Source organism: Scophthalmus maximus, chromosome 22, assembly GCF_022379125.1.
Source record: "Scophthalmus maximus strain ysfricsl-2021 chromosome 22, ASM2237912v1, whole genome shotgun sequence".
NCBI lineage: Eukaryota > Metazoa > Chordata > Actinopteri > Pleuronectiformes > Scophthalmidae > Scophthalmus > Scophthalmus maximus.
In genome coordinates, this window is record NC_061536.1 from 14,033,760 (window position 1) to 14,050,176 (window position 16,417).

At 45.7% G+C, this 16,417-nt stretch overlaps 1 protein-coding gene across 4 annotated transcripts; it reads left to right on the plus strand.

The window, feature by feature from the left end:
- Nucleotides 1-1,317: 1,317 nt before the first annotated feature.
- Nucleotides 1,318-15,919, plus strand: LOC118292259 (solute carrier family 2, facilitated glucose transporter member 1). 4 transcript variants are annotated; one of them, XM_035621045.2, is made up of 11 exons: nt 1,318-2,130; nt 2,215-2,485; nt 6,430-6,531; nt 7,596-7,756; nt 8,853-9,093; nt 9,199-9,361; nt 9,873-10,060; nt 10,156-10,260; nt 10,364-10,462; nt 10,644-10,847; nt 11,095-15,919. In XM_035621045.2, exons 2-11 carry the CDS (start codon nt 2,474-2,476, stop codon nt 11,407-11,409), a joined length of 1,590 nt encoding a protein of 529 aa, XP_035476938.1. In that variant the 5' UTR covers nt 1,318-2,130; nt 2,215-2,473; the 3' UTR covers nt 11,410-15,919. The 4 variants fall into 4 exon arrangements, with proteins under 4 accessions (XP_035476938.1, XP_035476937.1, XP_035476936.1 ...); XM_035621044.2 differs by having other exon boundaries at nt 2,283-2,485; XM_035621043.2 differs by having other exon boundaries at nt 1,318-2,485.
- Nucleotides 15,920-16,417: the final 498 nt, after the last annotated feature.

A 16,417-nucleotide genomic window follows, 5' to 3' on the forward strand; every position in this document is an offset into this window, starting at 1 on the left:
AGAGAACACGCGATGTGTCTGGGGGAAAGTTTTATTCCCTTTTTTAATATGATCTTATGAAACTTTCTGCCTCATCGGTACGTCACTCACCAAACTTCATCTGCACAGACGACGTGACGTCAGCGGACGTGTTGACGACAGATGTTGATATAATTTGTCTGTAGGTTAGTAACTTCAGTCCGGATCGTCAGGCGACTCGCGCCAGACTCCGTTTGGAAAAAGGGTGTTTTAACACGTTTCTTCTGTTTTTGTCACCGTCTTCTAACTGACACTTTGATTGACGGGCTCATTAAAATCAGCACAGTCATTCGGTAAACTCGGCACACAAAAACTGTTTCTCTTAAATTCCTGAAACGGAATAAATGTTGAAAGTCTATCAACTGTTGTTCATCACCAAGTCCGCTGCCTCGTGCGGTTGGTTGACGGTGGCCGATTACTGGCGCCGATATTTTTACGTTTATCGGTATCGGCCATGTTTTAAATCGATTTGCAGATCAGATCATTTCATTATGAAACTCAAATTTCTCGTCCTTCTTTACTGCAGTCAAATATGATCGGCCTCTTAGAACAGTAATCGCTATCGGTATCCGCCCTGAAAAAGCCATATCGATCGATCGATCCAGAGTTTTGATCCTTTGATAGACAGATAATCTGGAACACTATAACTGATAATAAGTTAAACGTTTCTGACATTTTATAATTGCAAAAAAGTTGGAAATGCTGAAAATTCTCTGGTTTTTAACTTTTCAAATGAGAAGTGTTGATACTTTTCTGTTTCCATCATTGTTGAATCGTCTGAGTTTTGGTAATTTATCTTTTTTTGTCCTCTTTCATGTCAAACACTTTAAAAAATTAAGATTAATACCAGTGAGAAATAATATTTTTTTGCAGCCTTAGTGCAGATCCCCAGCATCTGAGCGTGTCTGATCTGATCAAAGTGAAAATTCACTTCACAGTGTTTTGGTTTACAGTCTAAAATTTAATATTTCATATAATATGTTATAAATCTTATAGATTTCAAATAATGTCTGATCTGGAGCTTTTCATAGACTTCTACCTCCTGGCCCTGAAGGATAAACATGAATAATCTTTTGATCTCTGATTACAACTAACGATTATTTTCATTATTGATTGATCTTTCGATTATTTTCTCGATTAAGTTGTTTTGGTTTATAAAATTGTCATAAAATGGTGAAAAATGTCGATGGTGTTTCCCAAAAACATCAAGATGATGTTTTGTTTTGTCCACACACCAAAGATCTTCAGTTCTCTGTCACAGAGGAGCAAAGAAACCAGAACATGTTCACATGTAAGAAGCTGAAATCAGAGAATTGTGACTTTCTCTTTTTCATAAAAACTATTTGAACCGATTAATTGATTATCAAAATAGTTGGTGATTAATTTAGTCATCGATTACTATTCGATGAACTGTTACAGCTCTAATCTCTGAACATTGTTTTGTTCTTGATGAATTCCTCTTCTCGTCCAGACCAGAACAGAAAATTACACAAATGTCTTTTGCATCATCATTTTTTTTAACAATCTTCTGCGACAAACAAATCAGCTGATTTTTTTTGTCATTGTCTCTGTCTCCGATCATCCTTAAAGGGGGAAAGAAAGAAAAAGTTTGAAAAGTTATCATTTCCACAGCTGGAGCGTCACGAGCGCTGCATCGCGTGACCCGTTGCCCCAGCGACCAGCAGCGTTGCATCAGCATCAGCATCAGCTGCAGCTGCAGCATCCGTCACTGCTGTCAAGGTCGCCACACACACACACACACACACACACACACAGAGAGGGGCATTATGGGAAGGCGAGGAGAGTCTCACGACCCTCAGGATCCTGCACCTCTACCGCGCATGCGCCCGCGCTTTCGTCAGCTCATCTGACCAACTAACCGAACGATAACGGGCCGCAGCCGCGTCACGGGACGAGGACGTCGCGTCGCCTCACGGGATGCGGCGGTGATGATGCACCGAGCTGCAGTCACGCACTCCTGCACGTAGAGAAAGCGGCGGGGCGGGGCCACGTCCCGGCATCAGAGGAGGAGGAGGACAATAATCATAAAGACATCTGCGCGCGTGAGAGACGACGAGGCCGCAGCATCCACGGTCCGCGTTGTTCCGACCGGTAGGTGTCTTCCTCTCTCTCTCTCTCTCTCTCTCTCTCTCTCTCTCTCTCTCTCTCTCTCTCTCCACATTCGTATTTTGACAGTTTTCAGATATGCCCTTCGTGTGAAAACACATTGATGGTCGGTGCTTCTTGGCTCTGGTGGGCGACAGAACGGAGGCGCGCAGGCTGGTACCACGGACAGCGCCTGCGGAGGCGTGTGCTCCTTTTCCCGCAGCTCCCAGCCCCGGCGGGCGGGAACCTCCCCAGGCTGCTCCGACCTGCTGCTCCTCCCCCTGAACACAACGAGCTCCTCTCCTCTGAGGTCAGAGTCTCCTGGTGATCGACCAGCTCCTGTCAGAAGATGGCGGGTCAGGCAAGTGTCTTTTTAATTCTTCTCCATCTTGTCGTGAGCCGACGGTGAAACGTCTCGTCCCAAACCTGTACGACTTGTGCTCGCCATGACTTCGCCCGAGTTGTGCGTCTCTTTTTGAGAATAGACGAGAGTGCTCCTTTGATATTAAGTCAGAGTCTGAAGCAGCGTACGAGAAGAAACATCCCATCATGTGCGAGATGGTTATTCACTCCTCAGTATCTGATGTTGGCCTGTCGGTTTGTCTGAGGACTCGAGATACAGAAGAGGATAATCCTCTTCTTCTTCTTCTGCAAGAGGCTTGGATTTTGTAATGACATGTTGGTAATATTCATCTCATGATGAAGACAAGGGTCGAGAACGTATCGTTAGGAGGAAGGGGCTGATTCCTTTCCCCTAGGAGGAAATAGAAAACGAGACCCCTTCGCTTCTCATGTGCACGTACACATGCCAAACATGTTCCTCCACTGGGGGGGTTTTCTTAAAGGACCTCTGGGAAACGAAGGGAAATCAGGAGGAGGAGGAGGAAGATGAGGCAGGTTTGATGTAACAGCAGTAGGACGTTTGTCACAGACTTACAGATGATGAATAATCTGTCCAGAGATCAAACTTATCACCAGATATGGAACAAACAAACTGACACTTTGATCGAGCTCATCGGTCGATGATCATCTGCTGAAGAAGTCTTGGTGTGTGTGTGTGTGTGTGTGTGTGTGTGTGTGTGTGTGTATGTGGGTGTGTGGGTGGGTGGGGGTCTGTGTGTGTGTGTGTGTGTGTGTGTGTGTGTGTGTGTGTGTGTGTGTGTGTGTGTGTGTGTGTGTGTGTGTGTGTGTGTGTGTGTGTGTGTGTGTGTGTGTGTGTATGTGGGTGTGTGGGTGGGTGGGGGTCTGTGTGTGTGTGTGGGGGTGTGTGTGTGTGTGTGTGTGTGTGTGTGGGTGGGTGGGTGGGGGTGTGTGTGCGGGTGTGTGTGTGCGTGTGCAGCTTTGATCCTTTGATCGTTGCATCAACGTGGATTGTGTGACAGGATTCTCAGTCAACGACGATCAGAAATTCGGAAGTCAACATTGAAACGTGTGCATCATGTGAGTCTAGCAGCTCGTAAATAAAGTCACATCCACCCATGATCGGCCGGCTCGGCCTCAGAAGATGACGATGCAGGCGAGTGTGTGTTTTTATTACTCTTCATCGACGACAGTGGAGAAATTGTGGAGTCAAGTTTACAAACTGCTCACTGTGTTGTGAGGTCCGCATCTTAGTTTTTTTTTTGAGAAACAGATTTATAATTTTTTCACACAGAACCGACAGCTTGTGGAAATATTCGCTGGTTTTTACAAAAAGGTGTATTGGATTAAAATCGCTTACTGCTCCTTTAAGTCTATTAGCCAATCAGAACAAGAGTTGTGCACCGTAGTCAAACAAACCCCTGCACTTTCAGGTGAAACTGTTTAAACGTTGAAATTCAACGGTGAACACGATCGTCACCGTGACCTCACGGCTCCTGGGGTCAAACCTGTCTGTCGTCACGAGTTCAGTAGCTCAGTGATTATATCCCCGTGGCGTGTTCCCCTGACGGGGCGTCCTGTTCTGCCCCGACTTTACATCCTGCTCCGACAAAAAAACCATCTCGTGACGACATCGAGCGCTAAAGATCCGGCCGCTAATGTTGTTGAAATCGCCCAGAAACAGATCTATACGTTTAACCTTCTTCCCCGGTTTTACCCGAGAGTCGGATCGATCCGGAGGGAGAAACGACAGGCCGGGTGCAGATGTGGGTCAGATGTAATCGGGCGTGTGTGTGTCTGTGTGTCCACACACACATGCAGGGTCGTAGTACATGAACAGGAGCGGCTGCTCAGGTTTATGAGAATCTGCTGCGTGTGTGTGCTGTGGTCACTTTCAGCCTTTGTCAATACGCCTGTCACCTTCCGACCGTTGCCGTGGAGACAAAGGGAGGGAGCGAGGGATGGAGGGAGGGAGGGAGGACTGGGCGACATGGACTCTTTTAAAAGGATGGATGGATGGAGGGAGGGCAGGAAGGAAGGAGGCTGCGAGCATCGAAGGAAACAAATGTTCGGCCATTTTCTTTTGTGTGATGGAGACGAAGAGGACGAAGTTGCCAAAAGATGAAAATCCGAGTTTGTAACTCGCGAAGAGCAAAACGAGACGAGTCACAGTCGTTCACGTGAATCACCTGTCGGCGGCCGACGGTTTCCGCGACACCGGTTGCCATAGTTACAAGGCACCTGTCCAGCCAATCTGCAGTGATGCAACAGGCCCAACGACACGAGTGTGGTCCGCTGTGTCTCTCAGGAGGTTGTGTGACGTTTGTGCTCCTCTCACGAGCGTCGTCGACGACACAGGTCACGTTTTGTTTTGTTCTGTTTTGTTTTGAGTGTGAATGAAGAGCGAGCAGCTCGTGTCAGCGTTTGACCTGCGAGCTCTCGTTACGCCTCCTTGTGACCGGGAGACTCTTTCAGTCACGTGACCGATCGTTTCCACTGAGTCACAGTGACTGGACACAAATTAGAAAGAAAACAGAGATGGAGACGGGAGCGTCAGGGGGAACGTGTGTGTGTGTGTGTGTGTGTGTGTGTGTGTGTGTGTGTGTGTGTGTGTGTGTGTGTGTGTGTGTGTGTGTGTGTGTGTGTGTGTGTGTGTGTGTGTGTGTGTGTGTGTGTGTGTGTGTGTGTGTGTGTGTGTGTGTGTGTGTGTGTGTGTCTTTGATCTCACGCTGCTCTCATGTCTCTTTTCTTTCTGTCTGAATGAACTTTTAACTTGATAAAAGTACAGAAAAACGTGCTTCCATTTCACCTTTATCTATGTTGATTTTTATTTGTTTCTCGTATTATTATTATTAATAATAATAATAATAATAACAATAATAATAATAACATCCGACCTTCACACCGACAGTAACAATGTCACTCAGGATACAAGAGAACTCCTCCCGAGCTTCCCGTCCGACTCGGCAGTTTTTTTCAAAAAGCTCTTTTGAAATAAAACCCGCTTTGACCTTCATCCTCATCCTCATCACCATCGTGCACCCGCCACGCGTTCCCCTCCGAGCCTTCTGATTGGTCCCGTGCAGCAGCCGACGCCCCCCGCTGGCTGAAATAAATCCTGAAGAAGTGCAAGTCTATGCTAACATTGTCTGACCTCGCTCTGTTGCCGTCGTGCGAAGGGCAGCAGCGGATCAGCTGAGGGGCCGCGGGGCCGAGTCTCCACACCGTCTCAAATAACAGCAGCACTTTGTGCTTCGTCATCTTCATCGCCGACACCGAGCTAGAAAAGTAAACAGAGACAACGTGACCTGGATCTCCCACGTGGGATCTGTCGTCCCTTTAGTGGACGAATCCAAGGGTCAACTGATGAGCGTTAGTTTTTATAGATTTCAAAGTGGAAAAATCTGGTTGATATTTCCTCCGCGTTCGCCCGCGTGTGGGCGACGACCTCCGTATTGAATTTCCTCTGCATTTAGCTGATTATGTTCTGGAAAGATTAAAAAAATGTAGCGATGAAAACAGTTGAGCGCAGAGACGTTCATCCGCACGGCCTCAAAACTTCTAATACCAATAAAGCACTTTTTAAAATGTATTTTTGATGGTTTTATAATCTTGTGATATGATATCTACTTATTTATTTCATTGTTAACTATACTGAGGGTCTGTCAGAGCAGCAGGTAGGATATGATGACTGTTCTTATCCAGTCTGTGTGAGTGTCGCTGCATCACTGACCTGTCTGGCGTCAGCGTCACGGCTTTATTGCATCTGTCTGCCGGCGGCAGTGATTTAAAAATCCCATTATGATCTCGGATCTGATATTCATCATGTCTGTTTTTTCCTCTTCTCTCCACGCCTCCTTACCTTCTCACATCCATCTCCATTTTTCTGTTCGCTTCATCCGTTCCTCTGGTCTTTTTCCCTCCTCTCCGTCTGTCTCGCTGCAGGAAAAGCAGGTGACAGGTTATCTGCTGTTCTCCCTGTCCACCGCCGTCATCGGCTCGCTGCAGTTCGGTTACAACACGGGCGTCATCAACGCTCCCGAGCAGGTTGGTGACATCTGTCTGTGTGTGTGTGTGTGTGTGTGTGTGTGTGTGTGTGTGTGTGTGTGTGTGTGTGTGTGTGTGTGTGTGTGTGTGTGTGTGTGTGTGTGTGTGTGTGTGTGTGTGTGTGTGTGTGTGTGTGTGTGTGTGTGTGTGTGTGTGTGTGTGTGTGTGTGTGTGTGTGTGTGTACAACACACATTTAACAAGTTTGATTTCTCAAAAACGACAGGAAAGAGAGGAAAGAGTGAGAGGTTTATTGCAGGTGAGATGGAGAAATTACTTATTTTTCTCATCCCTACGGCCCACATTTGACAGCAGAACGTGACTCGGGCCTCCGACAGGAGAGTCTCTGCTGTGGGACTATTTCAGACGAAAGGGGCGGATTCAAACATTAAGACTCTCGACCCTGTGCAGATTCCTATGAGCTTATTTTAGTACAAATGCAGGTGCAAAGCAAATAGCTAAGAAAGTGTTGAGGGGGGGAAAAGGCACAACTTGCTTATTAAGCTTCAAAATAACAATAAATAGGAGAAAACCGCTGCGTCACTGGCTAGAGGCTAACACGAGCTAGCAGGTGGCTAATGAAATGAAGGAAATGGAAAGGCACAATGTCAGAGGGGGATGACGGGACTGTTGGGAATATCAACATTTTCTTAAAGGACATGACATTACAAAGAAAAACAAAATGTCAATATATTAACCGAACGTCCAGTGGAAACTTACCTTCCATGTTTGCCGCCATTTTTCTGGAAACGTCAGCAAACAGGTTGCGAGGCAGAAGTCCGTCCGGAAGCAGCAAGGCAGCAACACCTTGGCCAATCGACGGCCAAACCGACAGACAGCTGCCGTCGTGTTTCACACATGTTCAGACAGAATTGGAGAAAATTTAAAAATAGCGTTTTGTGCTGTAAGTCTTTGTCGACGCGTTGGAGCCAGACGAGCGGTTTCCCGCCTCATTTAGCCGCCATCCTAAGCTAAGCTAATCACCTTTTCTGGTTCCGGCTACGTTCTTCAGATGGTTTACTTCTCTTTCCCTCCTTCATCCGTCCATCCTTTATCCGTTTCACAGAAACTGCGATCGTTCTTCAACAGCACCTGGGTGGAGCGTTATGGCGAGCCCATCAGCCCGGGGGTCTGTACCATCGTCTGGAGCATTGCCGTCGCCATCTTTAGCGTGGGCGGCATGGTGGGCTCCTTCAGCGTGGGTGTCATGGCGAACCGATTTGGCAGGTAGGATGTTTATTTCATAGTTATAAATTTGTTCCTGTCGTGACAAATCACGTCGTCTGTACGAGAAGTCACGCCACGTGACGTGTCTTCATTCCCGACATTCAGATTAGAGTTTTATTTCGGACATCGTTCAACATCGAGTGGGGTTTTTTTTTCACTTTAAGTGTGTTTCCTCTTTAATGGCTCAGTGTATTTCCTGTGTGGTTGGGCTGAGCCGTCACAAGTCATTACTCCTAATGGAGTTTGTGGAGCGTGTCACTGCTCGACTCTAATGTTCCCCACAGACTTCTTGACCTTCTTCTCAAACTAAAGGTCTTTTTCATTTTCCGTTGTTGTTGTTGATTATTCTGCTGCTGTAAATAGTTTTTCAGGGAAAGATAATTGTGGATTTAGCCTGAGAGGCAGTAGTTTTTTTTTTTGTATTCATCTGTGAACAAAGGCATGATTTTAATATCAGATGGAATTGAGATTTAAAAATGAAATTTCCGTTTATGTCAAATTAACCACACAATAAATATTTGTCAATTAATTAGCTACTACTTGGGCCAAGCTAACACTTTCCTCCATGTTTTTTCACACTAGGCTAAGCTAATGGCCTCCTGTCTTTGGCCAACACAATCAACCTGTCATTTGCAAAAACAAGTAGTAGGTACATTTTGTTTCGTTAATCTAAAACTGTTGTTGTGACTCCTCGCTGTCCTTCCTCCTCCTCCTCCTCCTCCTCTTCCTGCTCTCCCTCCTCCTCTTCCTCCTCCTCTCCCTTCTCCTCCCCCTCCTCTTCCTGCTCTCCCTCCTCCTCCTCCTCTCTCCTCCTCCTCCTCCTCCTCCTCCTCCTCTTCCTCCTCCTCCTCCTCTTCCTCCTCCTCTTCCTCCCACTCCTCTTCCTCCTCCTCCTCCTCTTCCTCCTCCTCTTCCTCCTCCTCCTGTTCCTCCTACTCCTCCTCCTCCTCCTCCTCTCCCTCCTCCTCCTCTTCCTCCTCTCCCTCCTCCTCCTCCTCCTCTTCCTCCCCCTCCTCTTCCTCCTCCTCCTCCTCTTCCTCCTCTCCCTCCTCCTCCTCCTCCTCCTCCTCTCCCTCCTCTTCCTCCTCCTCCTCAGGCGTCGCTCCATGTTCCTGGTGAACTCCCTGGCGGTGATCGGTGGCCTCCTCATGGGCTTCTCCACCATCTGCTCGTCCTACGAGATGGTGATCGCCGGCCGCTTGGTCATCGGTCTGTTCTGCGGCCTCTTCACCGGCCTCACTCCCATGTACGTGGGCGAGGTGTCGCCCACTCCCCTCAGGGGAGCTTTCGGCACGCTGCACCAGCTCGGCGTGGTGGTGGGCATCCTGATCGCCCAGGTCAGTGTGACGCTCCCGAACGAAAAACCCTCCGATTTAATCCAAACAGCCGTCAAAGAGTTGTTGTCAATCTGACCCTGCCTGTTGTGGCGCCCCGGTGTGTAGATCTTTGGTCTGGAGGCTCTGCTGGGCTCCGACAAGCTGTGGCCCCTGCTGCTGGCTCTCACCGTGGCCCCTGCTGTGCTGCAGTGCATCCTGCTGCCCTTCTGCCCCGAGAGCCCCCGTTTCCTGCTCATCAACCTCAAACAGGAGGAGGAGGCACGCAAAGGTAGAGACGATACTACCGCAGTTAGTACTAATGATCTACTTCTACTGATGATGTTACTGCTTCTACTGTCGTCTTCCCTGCTGCCTTTACTTCTGCAACTCTACAACTGCTGCCATCATCTGTTCTGCCGGTGCTACTGCAACTTACACTATTACTACAACCACAAATACTACAATAAGGACTACACTGCTACTCCCACAACTACTACTTCTACTACTACTACTACTACTACTACTGCTATTGTTTCAATATCTGTCCCCTGTCATATCACCACTTACATCAGTTTTACTACAGTACTACTACTACATCTGCTGCTACATCTAGGCACCTTACAAGCAGCTACTACCAATACCTTGACCGCTACCACTTCTCCTGCTGATACAACAGCACCACTGTTTATGTATTGATACTACTATTGCAGCTACTGTTATTAATTATTATCATTATTACTTCTACTACTCCCAGCCAGTTCTTCTCTAATTTAAATGACGATGTGCGATTCTGTCCACAGCGCTGGTGCGTCTGCGCGGCAGCGAGGATGTGAGCAAAGACATGCAGGAGATGAAGGAGGAGAGCGCCAAGATGGCCATGGAGAAGAAGGTGACCATCCCCGAGCTGTTCCGCTCGCCGGCGTACCGGCAGCCCCTCCTCATCGCCGTCATGCTGCAGCTCTCCCAGCAGCTGTCGGGCATCAACGCTGTGAGTCAATAATAATAACAATATTACATCGAGACGCTAAGACCTGATACGTTTATGAGCCCCCCCTCATTTCTCTGTCTCCTCCCTCCTCTCAGGTGTTCTACTACTCGACGGGCATCTTTGCCTCGGCCGGCGTGAAGCAGCCCATCTACGCCACCATCGGCGCCGGCATCGTCAACACCATCTTCACCGTGGTTTCCGTGAGTGTCGTCGCTGTCGTCGTCGTCCGTGTTTTTCGCGTTCGATTCCCGCGTGCACCCGATCATGTCCCGTGTGTGTGTGTCTCTCTCGTGTGTCCTCCAGCTCTTCCTGGTGGAGAAGGCCGGACGACGGACTCTGCACCTGCTGGGTTTGGGCGGAATGGCGGTCAGCGCTCTGCTCATGACCGTCTCCCTCCTGCTGGTGAGGTTCCACACAGAGCCAGCACACACATCTCTGACTACAACATGTTATGAAAGTGTCTATTTAATTTGACAGAACTTCTTCTCGCTGTATTCCTTTTTTTTAAATTTGTTTTTAAATAACGTGAATAGTCAACACTTCCCGTCTGTGGTGTCCCGTCTCTCTCCGTCCTCCTGAGCAGGTGAGCATTCCCGCCATGAGCTACGTGGCCATCCTGGCCGTCATGCTGTTTGTGGCCATGTTCGAGCTCGGCCCCGGCCCGATCCCGTGGTTCATCGTGGCCGAGCTGTTCTCCCAGGGGCCCCGCCCGGCCGCCATGGCCGTGGCCGGCTGCTGCAATTGGACGGCCAACTTCCTGGTCGGAGTCAGCTTCCCCAAACTAGTGGTGAGGGAGAGAAGGGCGATCGTCCAGTTGTTTGATGGTGTCATTTGCTTTGAGATTCTAATTCTTGTCTCTTTGACTGTAACTTATTTTCTTGTTGTTCTGCCTTTTTTTTTTTCATGAAGTAGTTACGGTATTTCAGTAAACGTATTCGAAGTTTTCCCGCATTTTAATATCCTCACACATCATTTACTAGTACAACATGATAAATAATCTGCAGGACTCTGACGACCTTGTCTTCCCTCATCAGGAGTTGTGCGGCCCTTGGGTCTTCCTCATCTTCACCGCCTTCCTCGTCCTCTTTTTCATCTTCACCTACCTCAAAGTCCCGGAGACGAGGGGCAAGACGTTCGACGAGATCGCCCGCAGCTTTGGCGGCCCGCCTCCCGCCTCCTCGTCTGTGGAGGACCCTCCTGCAGGCGCCAGCGCCGCCGGGACGCTCCCCGCCTCGCCGGTGAAGGAGAAGGTGCCGCTGGTGGCGGCGGCGGCGGCGGCCCCGGCTCCTGCCGCCGAAACTACACCTCTGGAGGATAAATCCAACTCCACAGTGCAGGAGAGCGTGTAGAGCAGATCCAGTCAGAGTGGGCGAAGGAGGGAAATGGAAGGAACTTTTAAAATTTGAATTCATTTATCACAGCGCGTAAAAATTATAACCGACAAACTGAAAAACGCCAGTATTATTGATTTATGGGCTTTGACTTTTTCAAAAGTCAAGCTTTCGCAAAATTCACAAATTCCTTAGTTTACATCCTCCATTACAGTCAATGTACAACGACCGCAGATTAAATCCACTGTACATTCCTCAGCTACAGTCATCAACAGGGTGAGTCTGTGCCTCCAGTCGAGACGACCTTGTTCCTCACGGGTTTGAGGTGAAGGTGAATCATTACAGACTTAGAGGCAAAGTGCGCTGACAAGGACGCGGCCTTGTCTTTGCGTTTCCTTTAAGTCCCCGTAGTGTGAGTGGATATCGTCCTGCAATATATAACTTTTGTAGCTGTAGTTTTATCCTGGAATATTTATTTGTGTTCTATCTGCTCATCATCTTGTCAAATCACAGGTCAAAGAAGGGATTTTTATTCTTTTAATTCATGCTCTCTGCCTTTAGCTGTCGATGATGAGCTGAACAAACTGGAGAGTTTAAAAAGAAAAGAAGCCAAAGTATTGAACTTTGACTAACGCCCGGAGGACAACGTTTATTAATTCTGAAAGCTAATTTGATTCCAGATTGTAATCCACAGGTATTTAACTTGAGTCAGTTGGATTGTGGTGACGACCACTCCTCCTGCTGTCGTCCTCGTTTGCCTTTGGTTCTAGTATTTATTCCAAAAACAAAATGTCCTCAACACTGGAGAATTTCAGAAAAGTAGCTATAGTATATCCTCGGACTTACTAATGACTGCATGTGGACAAAAAAACAAGTACATAAGAGTAGGGTAACGTGCAATGTATATAATTATTATATTTTGTTGAAGAGAAGATTATAACTATTTATTTCCCTTAGAACTTGATTTTAGAAAAAAAATAAATATATATGAATATAATAAATATAGTAAATTTAGAATCGTGATGCTTTCCAGACTAATTCCGATGTATAAAAAAAAGAATAAAACTCTGTAAAAAGCTTTGACCTTTAATCACCTGAACCGCAGCTCAGATATTTCGAAGAAGTCAAACACTGTAAATTTCTCTCTATAGATTTGTTAACCAGATCAGCAGCAAAACGCAAACATTAGAGCCACAATCAGTAACATGCGAGTCACTTAGAACACTTAGTGCTTTATGTCAAATTAACTTTCAAAACAGCATCTACCCGAGTGATTGCGAATTAGATTATAGATAAGAGTTGTATAACGTGCAATCGATGTAGAATCTTCAGCCTAAACAATGTAGGATTTCATATAACGACCAAAAGGGAAAGTGCTAATATAACAACAGAACCAAGTGTCTTCATTTGTTGTCAGGTTGAAATTACTATTATTCAATATTGCTTCGACTACTCAATTGTGTTAAAATAATTTACGATCTGTGTAGTTTGAGTTTCAAAAAGTGAACTCAAAGCGGAGTGAAATGGGTGTGAACTAGATTTTTAAAACTTTAATCCGGCAAACGATATTTGGACGTAGCCGCTCTGGATGCAGGGCGACAGTGGACGAAACGTGACAATGCTAGTTTTTCTGTTCACGTGTTTCTTTGGGGGGTTGAAGACAAACGAAAACAAAAACCCGAAAGAAGAAGACATGCCTGACATCCGTGCTACCAACTGGATGCTACGTCATGTGGCCTGTTGGCCTAGCTAGGGATTAGCATTGACCTGTTTCGCTAGGACCAAGTTAGCCATGTTGCTAGCTATGCTGACATGTATCAACAGGGCCGATACATCATAGATGAAAAGTAAAAAGAAATATATATCTCTAAACAATGACACTCTAAACAAGCTAGCTAGCTAACTAAAGCTAGTTCTGTGGTCCACTAAGAGATCTCTCTGGTTACGCCGTAAATAACCACAAGGTTTTTTGAATTAAGCCTATTGAATTAAAGAACTTGAGTCAATTATTGCCCGAACTTCCAAAAAAAGTCAAGTCAACTTTTCAATCATTTTTCCTTCCGTAAATTCTGACCTGGAAATTCATATTTAGGGCGTAGTTAAATACAAAATCAACATGGTTTGCTCTTTTATACACACACACCACAAAAACATAGTTCCTTTTGCTTCCAACGTGTTTCTGAATGTATTTGTCGGGTCCAGACGCCGGCGACATCGTGGCGCTTCGTCTGAAAAGTCATCCGTGTGCGGCGTCGTACCTTCTACAGATCTATGTACTTCTAACATTGTACAGTGTGTGTGTGTGTGTGTGTGTGTGTGTGGTGTATAAATGTACGACGCAAAAAGTATATTTTCTATATTCTGTCGTGAATTGTTGTAGTTGGAAAAAGCTATTGTCACCCCTGCTGCACTTTAAGAACATATTTATTACTTTATTTATTTACACTATGTATTATTTATCTTTTGGATACACTGGAAAAATATTTATCCTGACAAGAAATGTGAGCATCTGCCTCATTTTGACTCTAAACATGAAAATATGTCACTGCTGACGTTATTCACATGTTTCGACAAAGATAAACTCGTCAGGCTCTTTTGACGCGACGTTAACGAACTTGTCAAGCTGAATATTTTTGCTGATTGTTGGTGGAGCCATGGCGTCGCTGTGTATTGCTGTGTTTGTGGACGATAGCGATGTACTGTGTTTGCACCGTCACAATTCAAATACCTCAGCGGTTTGTGCTCGTCACTATCCGGAGGTGAAAGGAAGTTGTCTCGGAGGAAATTGGAAAAATAAAACGACTTAAAACGTGATGGAAAGATTAAGTGTTGCTTTCGATGAGGCAACGTTATGAATTTTGGTGCATGTTGTAGGGTGTAATCATACCTACAACTTTATGTTGAGTATGATTTGTGCAAGGTAACGCTGCACATTTTAATAACGTCCTTATACCAGATTAGATATTTCTGCACTTTGGAAAAATTGAAAAACAAATACCCAAAACCTTCCTCTCACTGCACAGCGATAGGAGAGAGCAAGTATTCATTTGCAAAATATGTCAATTTTAAAATAGTACTGTTAATATATGTTGACTTACACGGACAGATTTAAAGTTTTCTTTAATGGATCCTTTGGCACAGTTTGCTCCTGTCAATCACTGACCAACACCACGTTTCTCCATCTCTTCCTCATCGCTCCATCGCCGCTGTCAATTTCGTCTTTTTTTCTTTTCTTTTTTTAAAGCTACAGTGTGTAATATTTGGCCGCATCTGGTGGTGAAGTTGCACAGCGCAATCAACTGAGGGCTCAGGACCAGCGACGGTAGCCCAAAGATACCAAACTACTTGCCATAACTTTGTGTTCTACAACTACGTTGAGTGTTGCGCCGTTTTCTGCCGTTGCTAGGTCACAAATTAGTTCTGCTTCACGTTTCCTATTCCTTTGTGATGAGTCATGTTCTCCTACCTTCATTTTTAATAAATAATAAGTACGATTCTCCATTTGGCGAACTCTGGCTTCTCAAACTCGTTAGCCTGTTGACGCGCGGCCCCTGATTCCTCTTCCAGTTTCCTGCAACTCTGAAAAAATTCCACGAGTACGCCGCAGTGTTTTGTCCCTTTTGGGGAAACCGTGTTCAACATGGCGGCATACATGGAAGTCGGGTCCACCTATGTAACATACTACATATTACTCATTGGTTCTTTGTTGCAGGTGATTATAATCAATCAATTTCTGTTGATGAGTTCTTATACATTTCACAAACTGCAGCTTTAATCTGTGATTTACACAATGGACTTGTCAGGTTTTTTTAAATTCTTTTTTGTGACATTGCCATGGTGACTGCTGCCAACATCCCAAAAGTCAGTTACTTGTCGAAAAAATTCCCAACCGATACAGTTTCACAAGCTACGGTGACGTTTTTCACCTTTAATTCAAAGTAGCAATTCAATCACAACTTTATCAAGTTTCATGTCACGTGACTAATCTGACGTCTCCTCAGCGTCGCCTGCTGTGAAGCCTGTTTCTGTCCGTTGTTGTGTCTGTGCTCTGTTGGGTCCACAGCTTTGTGGTCGTCACTGTGTGAATAAATGTACTGATCGTATGTTTTTGAGTATCACATACTGTAACGTGCTGCTGGTCGTGCCTCTCTCTGTACCTCACGCATTACACAAAACTTCCTCTCGCTTCTGTGTTGGTGGGATGTTAACTGAAACGCTCCCTCATTCATTAATTCTCCAGTTCACACTCCACCGGTTTCTTTGACACCATTGCACTGTAGGATTTTAACTTTTAAAATCTAGAATTTGATAGTGGATGTAGTGACGAGTGATTTTATCGTCTGCATGTTAAAAGGTGTTTCCTGTAATGTGACGGATCAGTTGACTTCAGGTGTGAATATTCAGGCTTTATTAAGGTTGTCCATGTGCCACAGCAGTGATTCACCCCGACTCGTTCTTGTTTTCACTCGTGTTTGTTCTGTACATACGAGATACGATGTTGTTGAATAAACTTTTATTCATCGAGTAACAAGAGTTTGAGAATCTTTATTTTCCGAATCATCCGACTACACTAAAGTCGTTATATTATCACAATATATTGTTTTTTTAAGCCCCAGTGTGTAATTTTCTGGCGGCTTCTGGTGGTAAAAGTTGCAAACCGCAACCAACTGAGTGACCGACAGAGGACACTTTACGGTGGCGCACCGCTAATTCCATTTCCGGGTTGCATTCAACGTAAACGTGATGTATTCTGGACTGTTTAGTTCAACAACCGTATTCAACGCGACGTAGAAACATGGAGACTCACTAGGAGGTCGGGTCCACCTCATGGAACTTTATTTAGCTCATTCACAGTTGATTATACATATATGAACACATAGCATACAATGTATAGACAATTGTCTACTATACTATACAAATAGTAGACAGTATATTCAATTTCTGTGAATAAGTTCTTCTTGATATGACACACTGTAGCTTTAATAAACATCGACTTCTCTTCTGTCGCTCCTCCGCCACATTTCAA

Coding starts and splice junctions, on each gene's coding strand:
- LOC118292259 (XM_035621043.2), top strand. Junction 10,261..10,363: donor CCATCTTCACCGTGGTTTCC/GTGAGTGTCGTC, acceptor TGTGTCCTCCAG/CTCTTCCTGGTGGAGAAGGC. Junction 10,848..11,094: donor TCAGCTTCCCCAAACTAGTG/GTGAGGGAGAGA, acceptor TTCCCTCATCAG/GAGTTGTGCGGCCCTTGGGT.